Source organism: Ovis canadensis, chromosome 3, assembly GCF_042477335.2.
Source record: "Ovis canadensis isolate MfBH-ARS-UI-01 breed Bighorn chromosome 3, ARS-UI_OviCan_v2, whole genome shotgun sequence".
Lineage (NCBI taxonomy): Eukaryota > Metazoa > Chordata > Mammalia > Artiodactyla > Bovidae > Ovis > Ovis canadensis.
In genome coordinates, this window is record NC_091247.1 from 104,196,427 (window position 1) to 104,212,810 (window position 16,384).

At 50.1% G+C, this 16,384-nt stretch overlaps 1 protein-coding gene across 3 annotated transcripts in view; it reads right to left on the reverse strand.

The window, feature by feature from the left end:
* The window catches only part of NCAPH (non-SMC condensin I complex subunit H), a 40,014-nt gene that overhangs the window by 6,632 nt on the left and 16,998 nt on the right, over positions 1 to 16,384 (reverse strand). For all 3 annotated transcript variants that reach the window (XM_069580595.1, XM_069580596.1, XM_069580594.1), the window contains 9 exons: positions 16,119 to 16,211; positions 15,656 to 15,794; positions 15,054 to 15,178; positions 8,088 to 8,277; positions 6,657 to 6,748; positions 5,675 to 5,880; positions 1,812 to 1,960; positions 1,190 to 1,293; positions 761 to 883 (listed from right to left, as the gene is read on the reverse strand). In XM_069580595.1, the coding sequence (XP_069436696.1) occupies positions 761 to 883; positions 1,190 to 1,293; positions 1,812 to 1,960; positions 5,675 to 5,880; positions 6,657 to 6,748; positions 8,088 to 8,277; positions 15,054 to 15,178; positions 15,656 to 15,794; positions 16,119 to 16,211 (1,221 nt within the window). The remainder of the gene's footprint in view (positions 1 to 760; positions 884 to 1,189; positions 1,294 to 1,811; positions 1,961 to 5,674; positions 5,881 to 6,656; positions 6,749 to 8,087; positions 8,278 to 15,053; positions 15,179 to 15,655; positions 15,795 to 16,118; positions 16,212 to 16,384) is intronic.

Below are 16,384 nucleotides of genomic sequence, written 5' to 3' on the forward strand. Positions count from 1 at the left end.
AAACAGAATGTGCAATGTGAGTGAATTCAGGGAACTGTATATGTCTCATTAAGACTGTGGCGAGACAGGTAAAATAAGGCAGAGGAAACTGTCAACTGTTTGTAGACTTGACACCAAAGACGAAAGCAACCAGGACTGCAAATGAGCAGAGGGTCCGGGTGAAGGGGACTGAGCGCGACCCGCTGCCCGGCTACCCGGCCACAGGGGTGCAGGCTCGCTGCTTAGCATCACCGGGGGCCACGGGCAAGTGCAGCGAACAGCGGCTGCAGTGCACACCGGCCGGGCCAGAGCGCTCATCTGAGCAGGCATGGAAGGAGTGCGGGCAGGCTGTGCAGCACTGGGCGCCCGAGGACTGGCAGCTGCACCCCCCCACATCACAGGAGGCTCGGGTGTATGGCGTGATCGCAGGGAGGCTGTGAGCGCTGGAGAGCACCTGGCTTCTGAATCCACAACTCTAATCAGAATCAAAGAATCAAGGAATAGCCAACGCCGCGTAAAGCCTGGACAAAGCGCTGCTCATCCCCCTTCCCCGTGAGGAGGTGGGCCAGAGTGTCCGGAGGTCATCTGTCCTGCAAGCGTTACCCTCCAGCTCTGCCCTCCCCACACCATCTCCTGGCAACTGCCCTGCGCTCAGACGAGTCCCTCCTCACACTCTCCTCCTCAGAGGCACCAATGGTCACACTACCGGCCAGTGATACCTCCGATGCTAAGAAGGGGCGCAACGACAGCATGACCTCAGGGAACCAAAGAGCAGCTTTACCCTGGTGCCTGGCTTGAGATGCAGCTGGACCAGATTTTCAGTCTCATACTGGAAATCTGTAGGAAGAGTAGTGGCTCTCCAATTCTGGTTCTCCAAAGTGAACTTGGTCAGAACAGTAACAGCCTATTGATTTTAAAGAAAAAGAAAAGTAGTTTTTATGCATCTTTAATAAAAATGGTCTATATACATACAACTGCAACCGTCTTCCCCCTTCTGTATAAAGGAGTGATTCTGCGAGACATTATTCATAGTGAGTCTCTCTGCCACTGAGTCTGGGACTATTTCAATTCCTTCGGGGACTGAGGGAGAATGAAACTATCCATTTACTCTAAGAGTTAAATTTACACTGAATTCTTAAACACAGATGAAAGGGGAAGAGGAGTGCAAAGAATCTGTGAAAGCACAAAGGATAATGAATCTGGCACAAACCTTTGTTTTTTTAAAATGTACATCAAAGTCAATATCATCGTCAAAGTCAATCTTAAAGTCCTTTGAGCTCTTCTTTCTGTGCTCTGATTGTGAAGCAGTGTCACCTGCAGAAATGAGGTCAGATGTCAGCACTGCTCACCCCTCTGGCCCGTTCGTTTACCCATCCTGCGACTCCACTTGACAGCCTTACTGACCGCGAGAGTGCATCTGTGTCAGAGTGTCAGAACAGCACTAGGAAGGCAAATCTCATACCTAGTATTTACCCTTACGATCCGTTTCTGCTGAGAAAACTCAATGAAAGGTATGCTAATTAATCACTTCTTTTCAGAGAATGTAGAACACACAGTGCTGGCATAGCCCTTCAGGGGGCTGCAGCGTGCCGCCCGTGCAGTAACTCACACCTCCAGACCCTTCCCACGTAGAGGCTTCAGTCTTAACTGACCCCTCATCCCGGGCCAGGTCAACTGACTGTCCAACCAGGAGGCTGCTAATCTTGTGTATTTCCTACAGCTTGTTGGGAGGTACAAGACTGTGATGAGCATTTCCCCTTCCTGAGCTGACAGGCTGACTGGCTGCTTATCTGCACTCTCTCTTCTTAACAGCTCTGTCTAGAAGTACGTACGTTTGTGTCGAGGTCTAAAGCGCCAGTGATCCGGGCCAGCCCACATCGACATGGTGCGGGGGCTGAAGTAGGAGTACTCTCCAGGTTTCATGGACAGAAGGGGACACAAGGTCCAAATGTCTCCGTCCCCGAGGGGAATCACTTCGTCTCTGCAACGCATAGAGCTGTTCTTATACGCGGTCATGTGTGTCGATGTAGACAATACAAGCGTGCATTTACACGTAAAGCAGAATGCGACCCAGGTGAAGACACTACTTTTCCACAAATGAGCAACACTGCTAAGAGTGAGCCCAACATACATACATCGCTAGTAATCCTCTAGTTTACTCAGCCAGGGCTTTGCTTCTCTTCATTTGTCACAACACGATCATACCTATGCAAGTACTTCAGATGTTTCAAAGTGCTTCATAAAACGCAAGTTTGCCCACTTGAGAGTTGAGAAAACAGAGAGAAACTGAGCTTTTGTATGAGACTGCATGGCCAGCAAAATGCCAGAGCTGGGGACTGGACACCATTCCCTGAACGCCAGCCTCAGGGCCTTTCCACACACAAGGCTTCCTGCCACGTGACATGATCGTCACGTTTCTTCTTCACCATCTTTCCATAAACGAGGGCTCCGCTAACACTGCTGTAGTTCCTACCGAAAGTGAAAACAACTGATTTATGTCTCCCACGTGACTGGGGGACGATAACCTATCTGTTAAACCATCTAGCTTGTATTTCTTGCTGTGTATGAAGGGTCTAACTGGCCCGTCCAGCATGGCAGTTTTGGATTGGTGTTTCGCCCTTTCTGCAAGGTAACTAAAACGTGTCGGGTAGGTTTCACCTACAGGCCCCGCCAGGTCAGAAAGCCTGTTAGCGCTGCTGTACTGCCCTCTAAAGGTAAAGACAATGACGACCTTTTCACCTGTACTGAGCCATACCTATAAATCCCCTTTATATCAAACCTTATGGTATAAGATAAGAGCTTTAAAAGGACTTTGCTTTCATCTATGGAATCTTTTTTAAACTGTACCTGTACATTTAAGGTGTAATGGAAACAATTTTTAAAATTAAAATATACTAAAAAATCCCCACATCTAGTCTGTAAGTGCCTTCCTATGTTAAGTAATAACTGCACTGCACTCTGCTGTATTTTCCCGGGCGAGAGAGAAGGTGGCTTTGGAGTATCCCCACTCAAATTCTCGGGTACTCGTCTGTCAAAATGCTGGCAGCTAAGCTGGCAGTTTGTTGGGAACTTAGAGGCAAAGCTATAAAGAGTTTGGCTCCTATCTTCTGAGAGTCGGGCTTCTGAGGGCCAGGACTGGACTGAGGCCCTGGAGGCTTTTAATCATTCTTCAATACAATACAGTGCTATGTGGCAGGCCCCCGACTCCCCAGCTCAGCAGCCAGCCCAATCCAGTCTGCCCTCCGTCAGGCTTCTCTCATCCCCTCTGGAGGAAGTGTTTATTCCTCCTACCCCCACCCCAGCCCACCGCAACCACAGTCCTTCCTTCAATTCGGCACCAGCTCAGTCGTGCTGCACGAACACCTGCAGGTTGAAGTCTCCTCTCTCTCAGCTGTCTCCTAGCACCTCAGCCAGCATGCAGCAGCAGGCCTCAGGCTTGCGAGCACAGAGCAGGCTGCGGTCTGGGCTGGACCACGGGCGAGGCCTCTAACCACAGTGAGCGCCTGCACCCAGGAGATCAGAGAGCGCACACAGCCCGCCGCTGCAGAAGATGGAGGGCAACTGAGCTGCCCTAGGTCACCAAGCGCTTTCTCAGTCACGTCCTTACTAACGTATGATGTGCACGGCGGTCAAAGGGCTGCCATCCAGGGGCCAGTAGCACAGGGCTTCCTGCAAGCACTGGTGTTTATAATCAGGCATCGCTCCACCCCACCTTGAACTAGAGAAGCTCTTAAAGGCCTTGCAGTTCAGTACAGCGTTGTCAGCCCTGCGTACAGCACAAGCTCCAGCAGCTCTGGGAAAGTCACGAGGCATTCCTGGCCCCAGATACTCCTGAGTTAGCGCCCCGGGGTGGAGCCTTCCACCCAGAGGTCATCACACATGGCCAGACTGGTCGAGGGTGCTGGGTAACTCCCAGCTCCACCCTTATTCACCCTCTCTGAGCCTGTTTCCTCACCTGTAAAATGGAGTAACAGGACCTATAGGGTTCTTGTAAGGATTAAGACATTATTTTTATATACTATATAAATTGTGTGGAATTTGCAGGTAAAGAACCCGGCAGAGTTTCTGGCACAATCAGACTCATCAGGAGCTCAGGAAACATCAGATACTACAGTACTATTATCATCAGGCCCCAATCACTCACTTCACAGGTGAGAAAACAAAGGCCCCAAAGATGAGGATGCTTGCCCCACATCTCCAGCCATCCACGGCAGGGTCGGGCCTAGTTCAGTCACACACTTGCTGAGCTCCCAGGAAAGGCCAGCACCAGACCAGGGGCAGGCATTTCAAGGCAGACGAGACCCTGGACTAGGACCTAAGCCCTGTATCCCTAATGCAGGCACTCGGCAGGACGGAGTCTAAACTTTTATTCTGTCCAACTGGGGAGAGAAATGGAGACAATTGTTCAAGATGTGTTCAAAATAACCATCTACGGGTTATACGGTTATAACAACGGAAGTGACAAAAACCCTCGCTACCTCAGTTCCCCAGATGCCACCTCACTGTTTACAAAAAGTGACAGCTCTTCTCTGACATTTGAAAATGACATTAAAAGGGCCCATCCCACCAACCTGCCCACCATCGCTCACTTCTCAGAAGACAGGATGGGAACAGGGACAAAACCACAGGCTGGTAATACACACACCAAGAGAGGTGGTTTCTAAAGGGTCTGGGGGGTGGAGGTAATTTTTCCTTTAAGTCCACAAAGCCCCCTGACTTCTACTCAGATTTGAAGAGGCACTGTTGATCTAATCATTCCCCACGTGGGCAAACAAAGGGAGTCAAGAAAGCACTCTCAGCCTAGACACACTCAGCAAGGTTCTTGAAGGAATTTTGTCTTGGTGGGAAATTACGCTGGACAGCTTCTACAGTTTCACCCACACTGAACCAGCTGGGCTGTCCCAGACCCCAGAGTTGCCAAGCTGCTGCTGTGGGCACAGGGCCATCAGAAGGTCTGTCTGTTCTAGTCTCGTGGAATCTGGTATACCCAGGCCCATTCAAGACCGTTAGAGGCCCTCACACAGCAGGACTGTGGGATCCTGCTCCCAGATCACACTCAAAATTAACGTAACCTAACCTACTAAGTACACATAATAAAGATTAAGGAAGTTCAGATGTCCCTACCATGCTTACTAGAGTAATCAAAACTCTTAATTATCAGAGACCAATTCTACCATCTCCTCAACCTCACATGCTCAATTTTACCTGCTGCCTTAGTTTTCCTTACTTTGCTCACCCCCAGTCTACCAATCTGATAACTAACTCTGCTCAGACCCCTCTGCCCTTTAGGTGGGGCCCACGTTTTCTCAGTAATCAATACGTAAGCCTGTTTTCTGCCTATAACTGAGATGGAGTGATTCAGCCAAAAGCCAGACCATGTCCAGGGTCTTGAAAGGGAGCACGGTCCGTGCTACCAAAACGGAAGTGGTGATGACTGCCGCCGCTGAAGGAGCTACTCTAGCCCAGCTTTTTATGTCGCAGTCGCATGCTTATCGACTCCTGCAACGCCAGGCTTATGACCAGTAAGTGGCTGAGCCGATATTCAGAGGCAGACTGCTTCCATGAGTCAGAATGGCTCAGCCTGTGTAACAAGACACGCCAGCCCAGCAGACCACAGAGACGAAATCGGACTGTCCCAGCAGGACATCTGGGAGAACTGCTATGGGAACGCTTCCCGCGGCCCTGAGCGCCTTACTGGCAGCTTTGAACCTGGCAGGGCTCCTTCCAGCTCCGGAGCATGGTGCGATCCCCAGCGGCGGTCTGGTCTGCCTCATCATTGGCATCGAAGTCATCCTCCAAGGGCCCGTTGGGGAAGTCCTCGCAGTCACTGTCCTCCACCTCGGCATCGAGATCGAACACCTGATCGTTCTTCTTAAACTTGTCCACCAGGGCCGACACTGACTGCAAGAGACAGAGAGCTCCCCAGTCCCCCACACGCCCATCACCACCCCGCCACTGCAGGGAGACCTGCCCCACTGGAGGTGCCTTCCGCCCCACGCCCGCCTCCCCGGAGCCAGCGTTCTCTCAACGGCAGAGCGCTGAGGAAGTTTATATTGTGCGGCACAGGATGGAGCTGGGTTGTCATCAGGCGCGTTTTGTAAAACACAAAACCAGAATCTGCATCCTTTAACCCCATGTTTAAACAGTTTTCCATGGAGACCATTTATTTTGGAGGTTGTAGTAAGTAGACTAGAGGGGGTCAGGCTAAAAATAGAGGAAAACTTCACACATGACAATTTCTCAGGAAACTCTGTGCCAAGGGACTGAACTCTGAAGAGCAGGAAATTCCTTGCGCTTGACAGCAGCCTAAGAGACCAGAGGCCACTGGGACAGCCATGTTTCAGAGTGAGTCTGCTAAGACTGTGCACCCAGGAATGGAAGGACTGCCTTCCCCTGGGGGGCAGACAGGAAGAAACACGAAGCTGATCCCCACACGCTACTCCAGCTGCCTAACGGGCCTGCAGAGGGCAGCGCGCAGCCCACTCCCAGCCCTGCCCCAGTGTTCAGTCCCTGCAGAGGAGCCACAGCAAATGCTTCCTGTGCTACTGCCGGCTGAAGAGAGATGGTGCCACAGGCGTGGTTCCCAGCGGGCAGAACTCCTCTCAGGGCATCTCACTGAAACCACGAGCTGCTGGAGAAGTGCCCAGGGCCCTCAGAAGCCCAGAAATTGACCCCACCTCGTTATGTGCTTCACTGTCCCATTTAGTGAACTGGAAGCCGGCCAAGGAAGGGCAGATTTGGCGATCTTCTGCACACTGCTGCAGGGCCGCTGGGAGGACAGGAAGATCACAAAGAAGGATCAGAACAGGCTGGAGACATGCCTCAGCCCCTGGAGATGACAGAGCAGCCCTGTGGAGGGGGAGGCGCGGTCACCTCCCGTCCTCGGAGAGAGGCTGGCCGGCCGCCCACCTGTGTGCTGACCGCTCTCCCAGGAGAGGACGTGTGCTCAGGCACACACCGGTGCCAGAGGTAGGCTCCACACTGGTGTTCCAGGAATCGGGGAAAACACCAGAGCAGAAGCCTGAAGCACAGACTTTTTGACTCTGAAATGGACTCTGTGTCCCATGCTGGAGCTGGGAAACCAAAAACCCATCCTTAAAGCATACTAACTGCACAGACAATTGTGCAACGTCACTTATTTTAGCCCCAAAATAAACTAGATATGGGCTTCCCTGGTGGCTCAGTGGTAAGGAATCTGCCTGCAACGCAGGAGACGTGGGTTTGATCCCTGGGTCGGGAAGACCCCTGGAGAAGGGAATGGCTACCCATTCCAGTACTCTTGCCTGGAAAATTCCATGAACAGAGAAGCCTGACAGGCTGCGGTCCGTGGGGTCCCAAAGGAGTTGAACATGACTGAGCGACTAAACAACAACCAGACCAGGTACAGATTACCCTCACAGGATTAGAGCCTCATTTGCGTGCACACCCCTGGACAACTGTTAGTACTAAACAGTAATTCTTAGCAAATTCTAGACAAGGACAGGAGGAGGACGGGCACCATAATATCGGTGTGGTCCTGCAGAGGGGAGGATAAATTCCATGTACCACAAAACTGTCCCACGCTAGTGCCTGGCCTTCACACTGCCTACCACGTCCTCAGAGGGTCCCCCAGCAGTGGCAGGGGACAGGCTGGATGGGCGGCAGGGGGCGGTGGAAATCACTGGCAAGCCAGTGTAAGGGACTGCCAGCAGGACAGGTCTGCTCTCAGACCACCGTGGCGGACTCTGAAGACAGTTCACACAGCCCTTTTCCCCTCAGGGCCCCCTGGGTTGATAACAAGTGCACACAAGGCCTCTGGCGCAACTAGTCTCTTAGAGCCCCTTTCCCCAGTCCAAACTCTCACCCTCCAGAGAACCAGCTGCCCACAGCGCACAGAAGGCCTTAGGACACATAACCATGAGCACTGGCTACTACTGTGCAAGACTCCACGCTGCAGCGAGGCTAAAAGTGAGTTTCTCCTGGAAAAAAAAAAGCCCACTTTGTCTTTCCAGAGGAAACTTCTGGGTAAATAAGCAACACAAGAGCACAGTGGGTTTGCTAGCCATGGTTATATACAGATACCTCTCTGATGACTGAACTGCTCTGGTAAGAGGCTGCACTGGACTCACCTTTTAAGTCGGTCATTTCCACCCAGCCCAAATCCGGCAGCTCGGGAGGCTCCCCGCTGGAGAGGGTCTGGATGTCGGCAGGGAAGAGCAGCTCGCTCCTGTAGTCTGGGCAGTGGAGGGTGGAGAGAAACACGCCTGCTGTGCTGCACTCGTCAAACGAGGCTGCCGTCTTCTGGAACATGGGGTCGACCTGAGTGCAGAGACAGAGGGGACCCCCAGGGTTACGGGACACAGCCAAAGGAAACAGGAAACCCCATTCACTGGACCCTGCTCGTTCACAGCTGCATCTACGGGATCAAAATGTCTCTGCACCTGATCAACTGACCAGGTAAAAGCCCACCTGCTTCAAAGGGCTGTGCGCGCTCAAGGGAGAAAGGCACACAGTAAGTGGTGACAAGCTGACACCACGCCAGCGTGCTTGCCTACAGTAGTCCTGGACAGGGACCTTCTGCTGGTCTCTCCAGAGTCAGGTGTGGGCCCTGTGAATATTTTATTTATTTGGCTGTGCTGGGTCCTCAATGCTGCACGCAGGCTTCTCATTGCAGTGGTTTCTCTTGTTCTGGAGCGTGGGCTCTAGGTGAGCGGGCTTCAGTGGTGGTGACTGGAGAGCTCCAGAGCACTGGCTCAGCAGTCACGGCGCACGGGCTCAGCTGCCCCGCGGCATACGGGATCTTCCCGGACTGGGGATCGAACTCACGTCCCCTGCATTGACAGGCACACTCTCAACCCCCGGGTCACAAGGGACGCCCCTCCACCGCCCCTTTTTGAACATCTATCTCTAGTAGAAAGCTATCACAACAAATTCCGCTGACTTATAAAAAGTTTGTGTGAGGGATTCACAGAATCCCATCAATCCTCTGAACAATATTTTCAAAGATGTGGAAGAAAGAACCCAAGCAAGAGATCCAGGCAAAGGACAGGCAGTCATCAGGGGAGAGGAGGTCAGAAGACCCCCCCAAGGCTGAGGTCAGGGTGCAGGAGGGGCATAACCATGTGTCATCAAGCCCCACAGCAGAATGGGGCAGGGAGGACAGGGCCAGGCACAGGCACACAGGCATGCCTGGCCAGAGGGCAGGAGCGCCTCCGACTCTCCAGGAGGCCAGTGACAGGGAAGAGGCCAGGTACTGGGTTCACAGGTCTTCCTGACGGCTTAGGACAAGGCTACTCTGCAGACAGGGCCCTTAATTATAAGGGTGGACATGGCTCTCCGGCTCTCCACTGGCCCCCTCAGCCCTGAGCCCAACCTCACCAGAACTGAGATTCTGCTCTCACTTCCTGGTAAGCGAGTCCCAGGACAGCACACGTGGCACCTCTGCGTCCTGCCTCCTCACCCCTCACCCAGTCAGTACAAGGCTTGGTGGGCTTTCCTGGTGGGCCCGTCTCTACCACCTACCTCTTCCTTCCCAGCCTCATTGCCATTAATATAACCCCTGCCTGAGTTAACCCTTGTCTCTGCTCTCTCCTATTCCTTATCCTAAAAATACCAGAGGTGCTACTCCCATGCCCTTCCTCAAAGGCTCACCACAGCAATGGGTTTCCTCCTGGATCCCACACCTCCAAGGTCTTCAGCAGGTAGTTACCGAAACTCAGCATTTCAAAGAGTCAACACGAAATCTGCACATCGACCCACATAACAGCTGAAAACACTAAGACAACTTTCCTCCCTTTTGCCTAGAATTAGATCCCATCAGTGTAAGAACAATGGTTCTTTCATGTGAATTAGACTGGACTTACATCTCTGAGTGACTGACTGGATGGGAAAATGAATCGCTGCCGGCTGCAGTCTGGAGAAAGGGACTCTTTGAAATAAGGGTCCTAGCAGGGGAGAGAAGCAGTAAAAACAGGCCTTGGTGGACAGCAGACTGCAGGATGAAGTCTAGAGTCATTTCAGGAGTAAATCCTCCCCTCTAGTCCAACTTAGACACTGTCCAGCTGCTGAAGGAACCAGAACGTTCTCTGCTTTGTGACCTCTGCTTGTGCTTCTGCCCGGAGTCCCCTTCCTATCACCACCTGGCAAACACCTACCCACCCTTCATGGCCCAAGTCAAACCTCACCTCTTCCGAAACCTCTGACCTCCATCCACTCTGGTCTCCTGAGTAGGCGCCTTGACCTTCCTCACACACTCTGTTTGTGCTGTCCTGGCCTGAAGAACTGGAACTTAAGCAGGCTGGACCCCCGTGGCAGCAAGAATTCTGCACACAAGAGAATTCTGCCCAAACCAGATCAGCTCACACACAAACAAGGGTTCTCAGTTGGTCCAGACCCACCCACAGAACATCTGCCTCCCCATCTTCTGCCACCATCCAGAGAATGTGGGTTCAATAAACTGGAAGTTCCGTTGACACTTCAAATTGTAGGTTTGTGTGCATCCCCTCCTCCTCCTGTATTTTCCATTCTTTCAGTTATTACAAGTTTGCTGGAGGTAACAGAGCGAAAAAAGCTTTCCAGTGTGGGGGAGCTCGGTGTTTCTTCAACACCCTGTTGATTCACTCGCATAAACAGACCACAGCCCGACAGCTGCGGCTTGCAGGGAGCGGCACTGCTCGCTCCTGTGCTCTCTCTAGGACAATGGAGAGGCCAGTGTGCGTGTCCTCAGGCTCCCCAGAATTGGGTTTAGCTGGGAACAAAGAAGGTGGTCGGAAAAGAGAATGTCCAGCCATGCCGCTGAGCATTTCTGTGTAGAAGCAGAAGCGCGAGCAAGAATGACGGTGAGGGACTTCCCTGGTGGTCAGTGGTTAAGAATCCACTGCCAATACTGGGGACACCAGTTCCATCCCTGGTCCAGGAAGATCTCAAGGAGACCCAAAGTGTTGACTGGCCATCAGACTATGTTTCCCGAGCCCCTCCACTCAACACCCTCCTGGACGAGTCTCTCCTACCCAGTTCTCTCCTCCAATCTCCAGCACGCTCCTCTATGCTCGCTGTCAGCAGAAGACCTGGCTCACTTCACTGACGGGGGCAGGAGTGGGTGGACGGGGAGACACAGCCAGAAGAGAATACCCAGAAGGTGCCCACGTGCACACACTCAAGCCCCACTGCGCATCAGCCTCTGTGCTCCTCTGCCAAGCCCCATCCAAGCTGTCCACCCCTTGACCTCTTCACCCACTCAAACACCACCCTAGCATTTATCCTCCCTTTTCTGCATCATCAATAACTCCCTCTCCACTAGATGGGTGCCATCAACAAGTAAACACGCTGCTAATTCTCCCATTTTTTTAAAAAAGGGTAATTTTCACAGAATTAGAACACATAAAATTTGTACGGAAACACAAAAGACCCTGAATAGCCAGAATGATCCTGAGAAATAATGGAGCTAGAGGACCCGTGCTCCCAGAGTACACTACAAAACTACAGTAAGCAAGACACTATGGTACTGGCACAAAATACAGACCCATAGGGACTTCACAGGTAGGCCGGTGGTTAAGAATCTGCCTGCCGACGCAGGGGACATGGGTTCAACCCCTGGTCTGGGAAGATTCCACAGGCCACGGAGCTACTGAGCCTGCAAGCCACAACTACTGAAGCCGATGGGCCCCAGAGTCCAAGCACAGCAGCGAGCTGCAGTGAGAACCCACGCGCTGCACCTGGAGCAGCTGCCTCTCGCCACCAACTAGAGAAAGCCCACGCTCCACTGTCTGACCCACTGCAGCCAAAAGTAAAAGAAGTAAGATTAAAAAAGAAAGAAACAAGACACAGAGATCAATGGAACATGATAAAAAGCCCAGAAAGGCACGCATGCACTTATGGTCAATTCATCTACGACAAAGGAAGCAAGAACCAACAATGAGAAGAAGACAGCCTCTTTAACAAATGGTGCTGGGAAAACTGGACAGCTACATACAAAAGGATGAAGTCAGAACACTCTAACACCATACACAGAGATAAACAAAATGGACTGAAGACCTAGGCGTGAGACTGGAAACCATGAAACTCCTAGAAGAAAACATAGGCAGACACTCTTTCATATAAATCATAACATTATTTTTTGGATCTGTCTCCTAAGACAAAGGAAACAAAACCAAAAATAAACAAATGAGACCCAGTTAAACTTAAAAGCTTTGCACAGCGAAGGAAACCACTGACAAAATGAAGAGACGATCTACTGAATGGGAGGAAATAACTGCAAATGATACGACTGATAAGGGGTTAAAATTCAAAATATATAAATAGCTCATACAACTCAATAATCAAAAAACCACAAGACTTAATCAAAAACTGTGCAGAAGACGTAAACAGACATTTTCCCAGAGAAGACACCCAGATGCCGAGCAGACACATGAAGAGATGTGCAACACTGCCAACCATCAGAGAGATGCAAGTCCAAACAGCGAAGCATCACCTCCCACCCGTCAGGGTCGCTGCCACTGGAAAGACCACAAACAACAGATGCTCTGTGGAGAGACGGAGACCCTTGCATATGGCTGGTGAGACTGTAGGGCCATTAGCAGCCACTGTGGAGAACAGTATAGAGGTTCCTCATAGAACTGAAAACCGAACTACCATATAATCCAGTAACTCCACTCCTGGGTATACGTCTGAAGACAATGAAAACGCTGACTTAAAAAGATAGATGCATGCATATCAGTGTTCACAGTGGCATTACTTACAGTCGCTGAGATATGGAAGCACCTTAAGTATCCATCAACAGATGAAAGGATAAAGAGAGGCTGTGTGTGTGTGTGTGTGTATATGCACGTGTGTATAAACACATTTACTCACACACACATACACACAATGGAATACTACTCAGCCATTAACAAAAAAAAGATGATCCGCCATTTGCAGCAACACGGCTGGACCTGGAGGTCATTACGCTTAGTGAAATAGGCCAGACAAAGACAAATACTGTCTGTTAGCACTTATATATGGAATCTGGAAAATGAAACAAAGCATGCACATAACAAAATAGAAACAGACTCAAAGATATAGTGAACAGACTAGTGTTTCCCAGTGGAGAGGAGGGAGGGACACGAGAGGTGGAGGACTAAGCGGTACAAAATGCTATGCACAAAATAAATGAGCCAAAAGAACACAACGCCCAGCACAAGGAACACAGCCAACATTTTACAGCAACTTTAAAGTGTAACCTACGAAAATTTTGAATCACTATGTTGTACACTCAAAACTAATATAACACTGTAAATAAATTATACCTGAAAGATAGTTTTTAAAAATTAAAAAAAGAATATATTCTGCAAATATTCCCATGTCAATAAATACTACATCACTGTTTAGGAAAGAAAAGAAAAAAAACCCACACAAACTCTGGACCTTACTTTCCCTGCATTTGCCGGGCTATTACTCTGCCCCAATTTACGGCAAAACTCTTCCAAAAAACTGCCTCTCTCCCCACTTGTTTTCCTCTCCCAATTTTTTACGAAAATATTTTCAGACCTACAAGGATGTTGAAGTAGTCGTAAGAATCTCTGTTTAACTTTCACCTAAATTCCTCAACAGGTGACCTTTTTCATGTTTCCTTTCTCCCTGTCCCCCGACCAACAGAATCTTCTTGAAAGTGAGTATTACAAGACTCTGGCTCTCTGCCAGTTATTAAACTATTGCCACTCAGCTCCAAACCTACCACCTATGCTCTGCCCCGTGATGCTGGGTCAGAGGCCACATCTCAGTTGTGTCAGCAGCTCCCTACTGGGCTCCACCGAAAGGAGGCACTAGAGGGAGGTGGCAGGGCTGGGAGGAGGAGAGGAACCGCTTCTTTCGGCAGGACTCCCGTTCCTGCGGGTGTCAGCCAGCAGTGACGCCCCGCCCCAGCAGCAGCAGGCCCACCTGTGGCAGCAGCCGAACTTCGCTTGAGCTTTCTACTGACACTCACAGGACCAACCTTATCCAGAGCCAGTAAGAGACACCGGCACCAGCAGGGACGCCCTCCTCAGAGGTCTGGGTCCTGAGCCCCAGGCCCCTCCTTCAAACTCAGCCAAGGAGCTCCTCTTCCTTGGAGGCCTGAGCTGCACCTCCCCAGGGCCCCTTCTCCAAGCTCACCAAGGCCTAAGGCCGCCACATCTGACACAGTTGGCCATTTCCTCCTCCTTGAAACTCTATTTCAATTCCACACTCTCCTAGTTTCCCCCAGCCACTGGGCGCTTCTTAGTCAGCTTTCTGAACTCTTAAGACAGGGGCACCCCAGAGCCCTGGTCCTTTCTCCAAGTCCACTTGTTCCCCTGGTGATCAATTCCACTCTCGTGACGTTAATCACCAGTTACTAGCGTTGCAGGTAAGAGAAATAACTGAGCCCATTGTTGGTGGGAGAGCAAATTGATACAACCATTTCTGAGGGCAACAGAAATTCCACATCTCAGAATTTTTTTTACAAATATACTCCCAGAAGAATGCAAATATGTACAAGAACGTTCACTGAAATTGTTTTCAATAACAAATTTTTAAAAAATTTAACGCAAAATTTTTTTAAAAATTTGTAGCAACATCTGTTTGCTTTAAATTAACTGCTAATTTAAAAAGAAGCCTCTGGAATCATTCCTTTAAGCAGATTCCTTGGATTTGCTATATCGGGAAAGGTTGTTTACAGCAAGGACTCTGGAGGCAGACCGCTTAGGTTCATGCACCTCAATTACCTCCTCATAAAATGGAGCAAGGGTGTTGTAAGGACTGAGTGGGCTGTCACAGGCCTAGGGCAGCAAGATGTGCCCAGCAGACACACAATAGACGTCAGCTGTCATCACCGCTGCTGCATGTACTACAGAGGAAAATACATGTCTTAGTCAATTGGTTTTCTCAGGCATTTGCCATGTCCTTGTGCTCAATCATTCTGAAAACGGGGGAAAACAGGGACCTGCCCTCTTCTGTCTTCACTGAAAAGCTGAAGAATGACAATGCAGAGAGACCAGCTGACTGTTTTACTACCCTGAGGCCTGAACAAGCACAGACCAGCGCACTTCCACCTCTGAGGTTCTGAATTAGTCAGAGACCACACTGGGCACACAGTTCCTCACCTCGCACTTTCTATCAGCGCTGGAGACATTGAGGTTGTTTACATTCTGCTCGATGGTTTTGCACGAGTGCTTCTTCCTTGGCTTTGGGGCCTTCTTGGCTGTTCCTGTTTCAGTTGCACTTCCATCTGTGAGAAGGAGTAAGACTGTGCACTGTAGGGGCTGCTCTGGAGCATGTGACTGAATCTATCAATACAGGCTCTTCAGACTCTAAAGAGTGATCATCGCGGCAACACACGCCATCCCCTCAAAGCAGCAGGCAATCCTCAGGTAAGGGAGAAACCAAGCTACTAGATTAAATATCTGGCTTCTGATACAAGTCAATTTCCAAAGACACATCCCCCCAGATCAGAAGCTCCCTAGTTGGTGATGTTTACTAAATCTTTTCTAAATAAAATCAAAAAGCTTTATAAGGCCCTTCTCTTTTCCAAAACAAGCAAGCAAATCTAGTGTTTGATTATCTTCTGAAACACAATTCTGAAAAATGTCCGTGTCTTCAATAGAATGGGAACTGACTTCCTGTGACTTCATTCCAGTATGTTACTCAAATGCTACCTGCTATGCCCTTTAAAAAGCCCCTTATACTCAGATCCCAGCCCGTATACCTGCCCCATGGTCCTCTGCTTCTTCCGCAGGTGGCGCATCCTTGCCCAGCCCCCCTAGGACTTTGTATACATCGGCATGGACGGCATCCACACGCACAGCATAGATCTTGGTGCTGGCATCCAAAGTGCCGGCAGCTACCTGGTCAAACAAGCAGAGGTGAACGCATGGGGATCAGAGAAAGGAGCAGCTGAACTGGCAGAACACAGTAATCCGCATCAAATATTCACTTGCCCTTAAGAAAACAATGACAAAGATCCCCCTAAAACTGATAGGGAATAAACAGAACATAATGGAAAGATATCAGCTCTTCATCAGTTTAAGAAAGAAAGTAAAGTAGGTAATAAAGTGTTCTAAACAAGGAAGCCTCGCGTGTATTTGTAGAATCCAATTATGGTGCTGTGTTAAATATTGGTCATCATCAGCATTCACTCAGATGCAAGAGCAGGTGGACATCCTTCTTACCTTAAAGTTGGTCGGTTCGGCATCTTTCTGTTTAAGAATCTCTGACATAAAATCAATCAAGTGCAAGCCGAAAGCATTCTTGGTGGTGATTTTCTGAAAACAGAAAATTGCAGAAAGGCCTGTCATTGAGAGCCTAGGCTCATGTAGGCAACGCTGCCCTGACGAGGGGAAGCTAAGTTTGTAACAGGAATAGCCCACATCTCAATCCCACCAGCACCGGGTGGATGCAGCGAAGTCCCTGTGTGCACATCTTCGTTCTCGAGGTC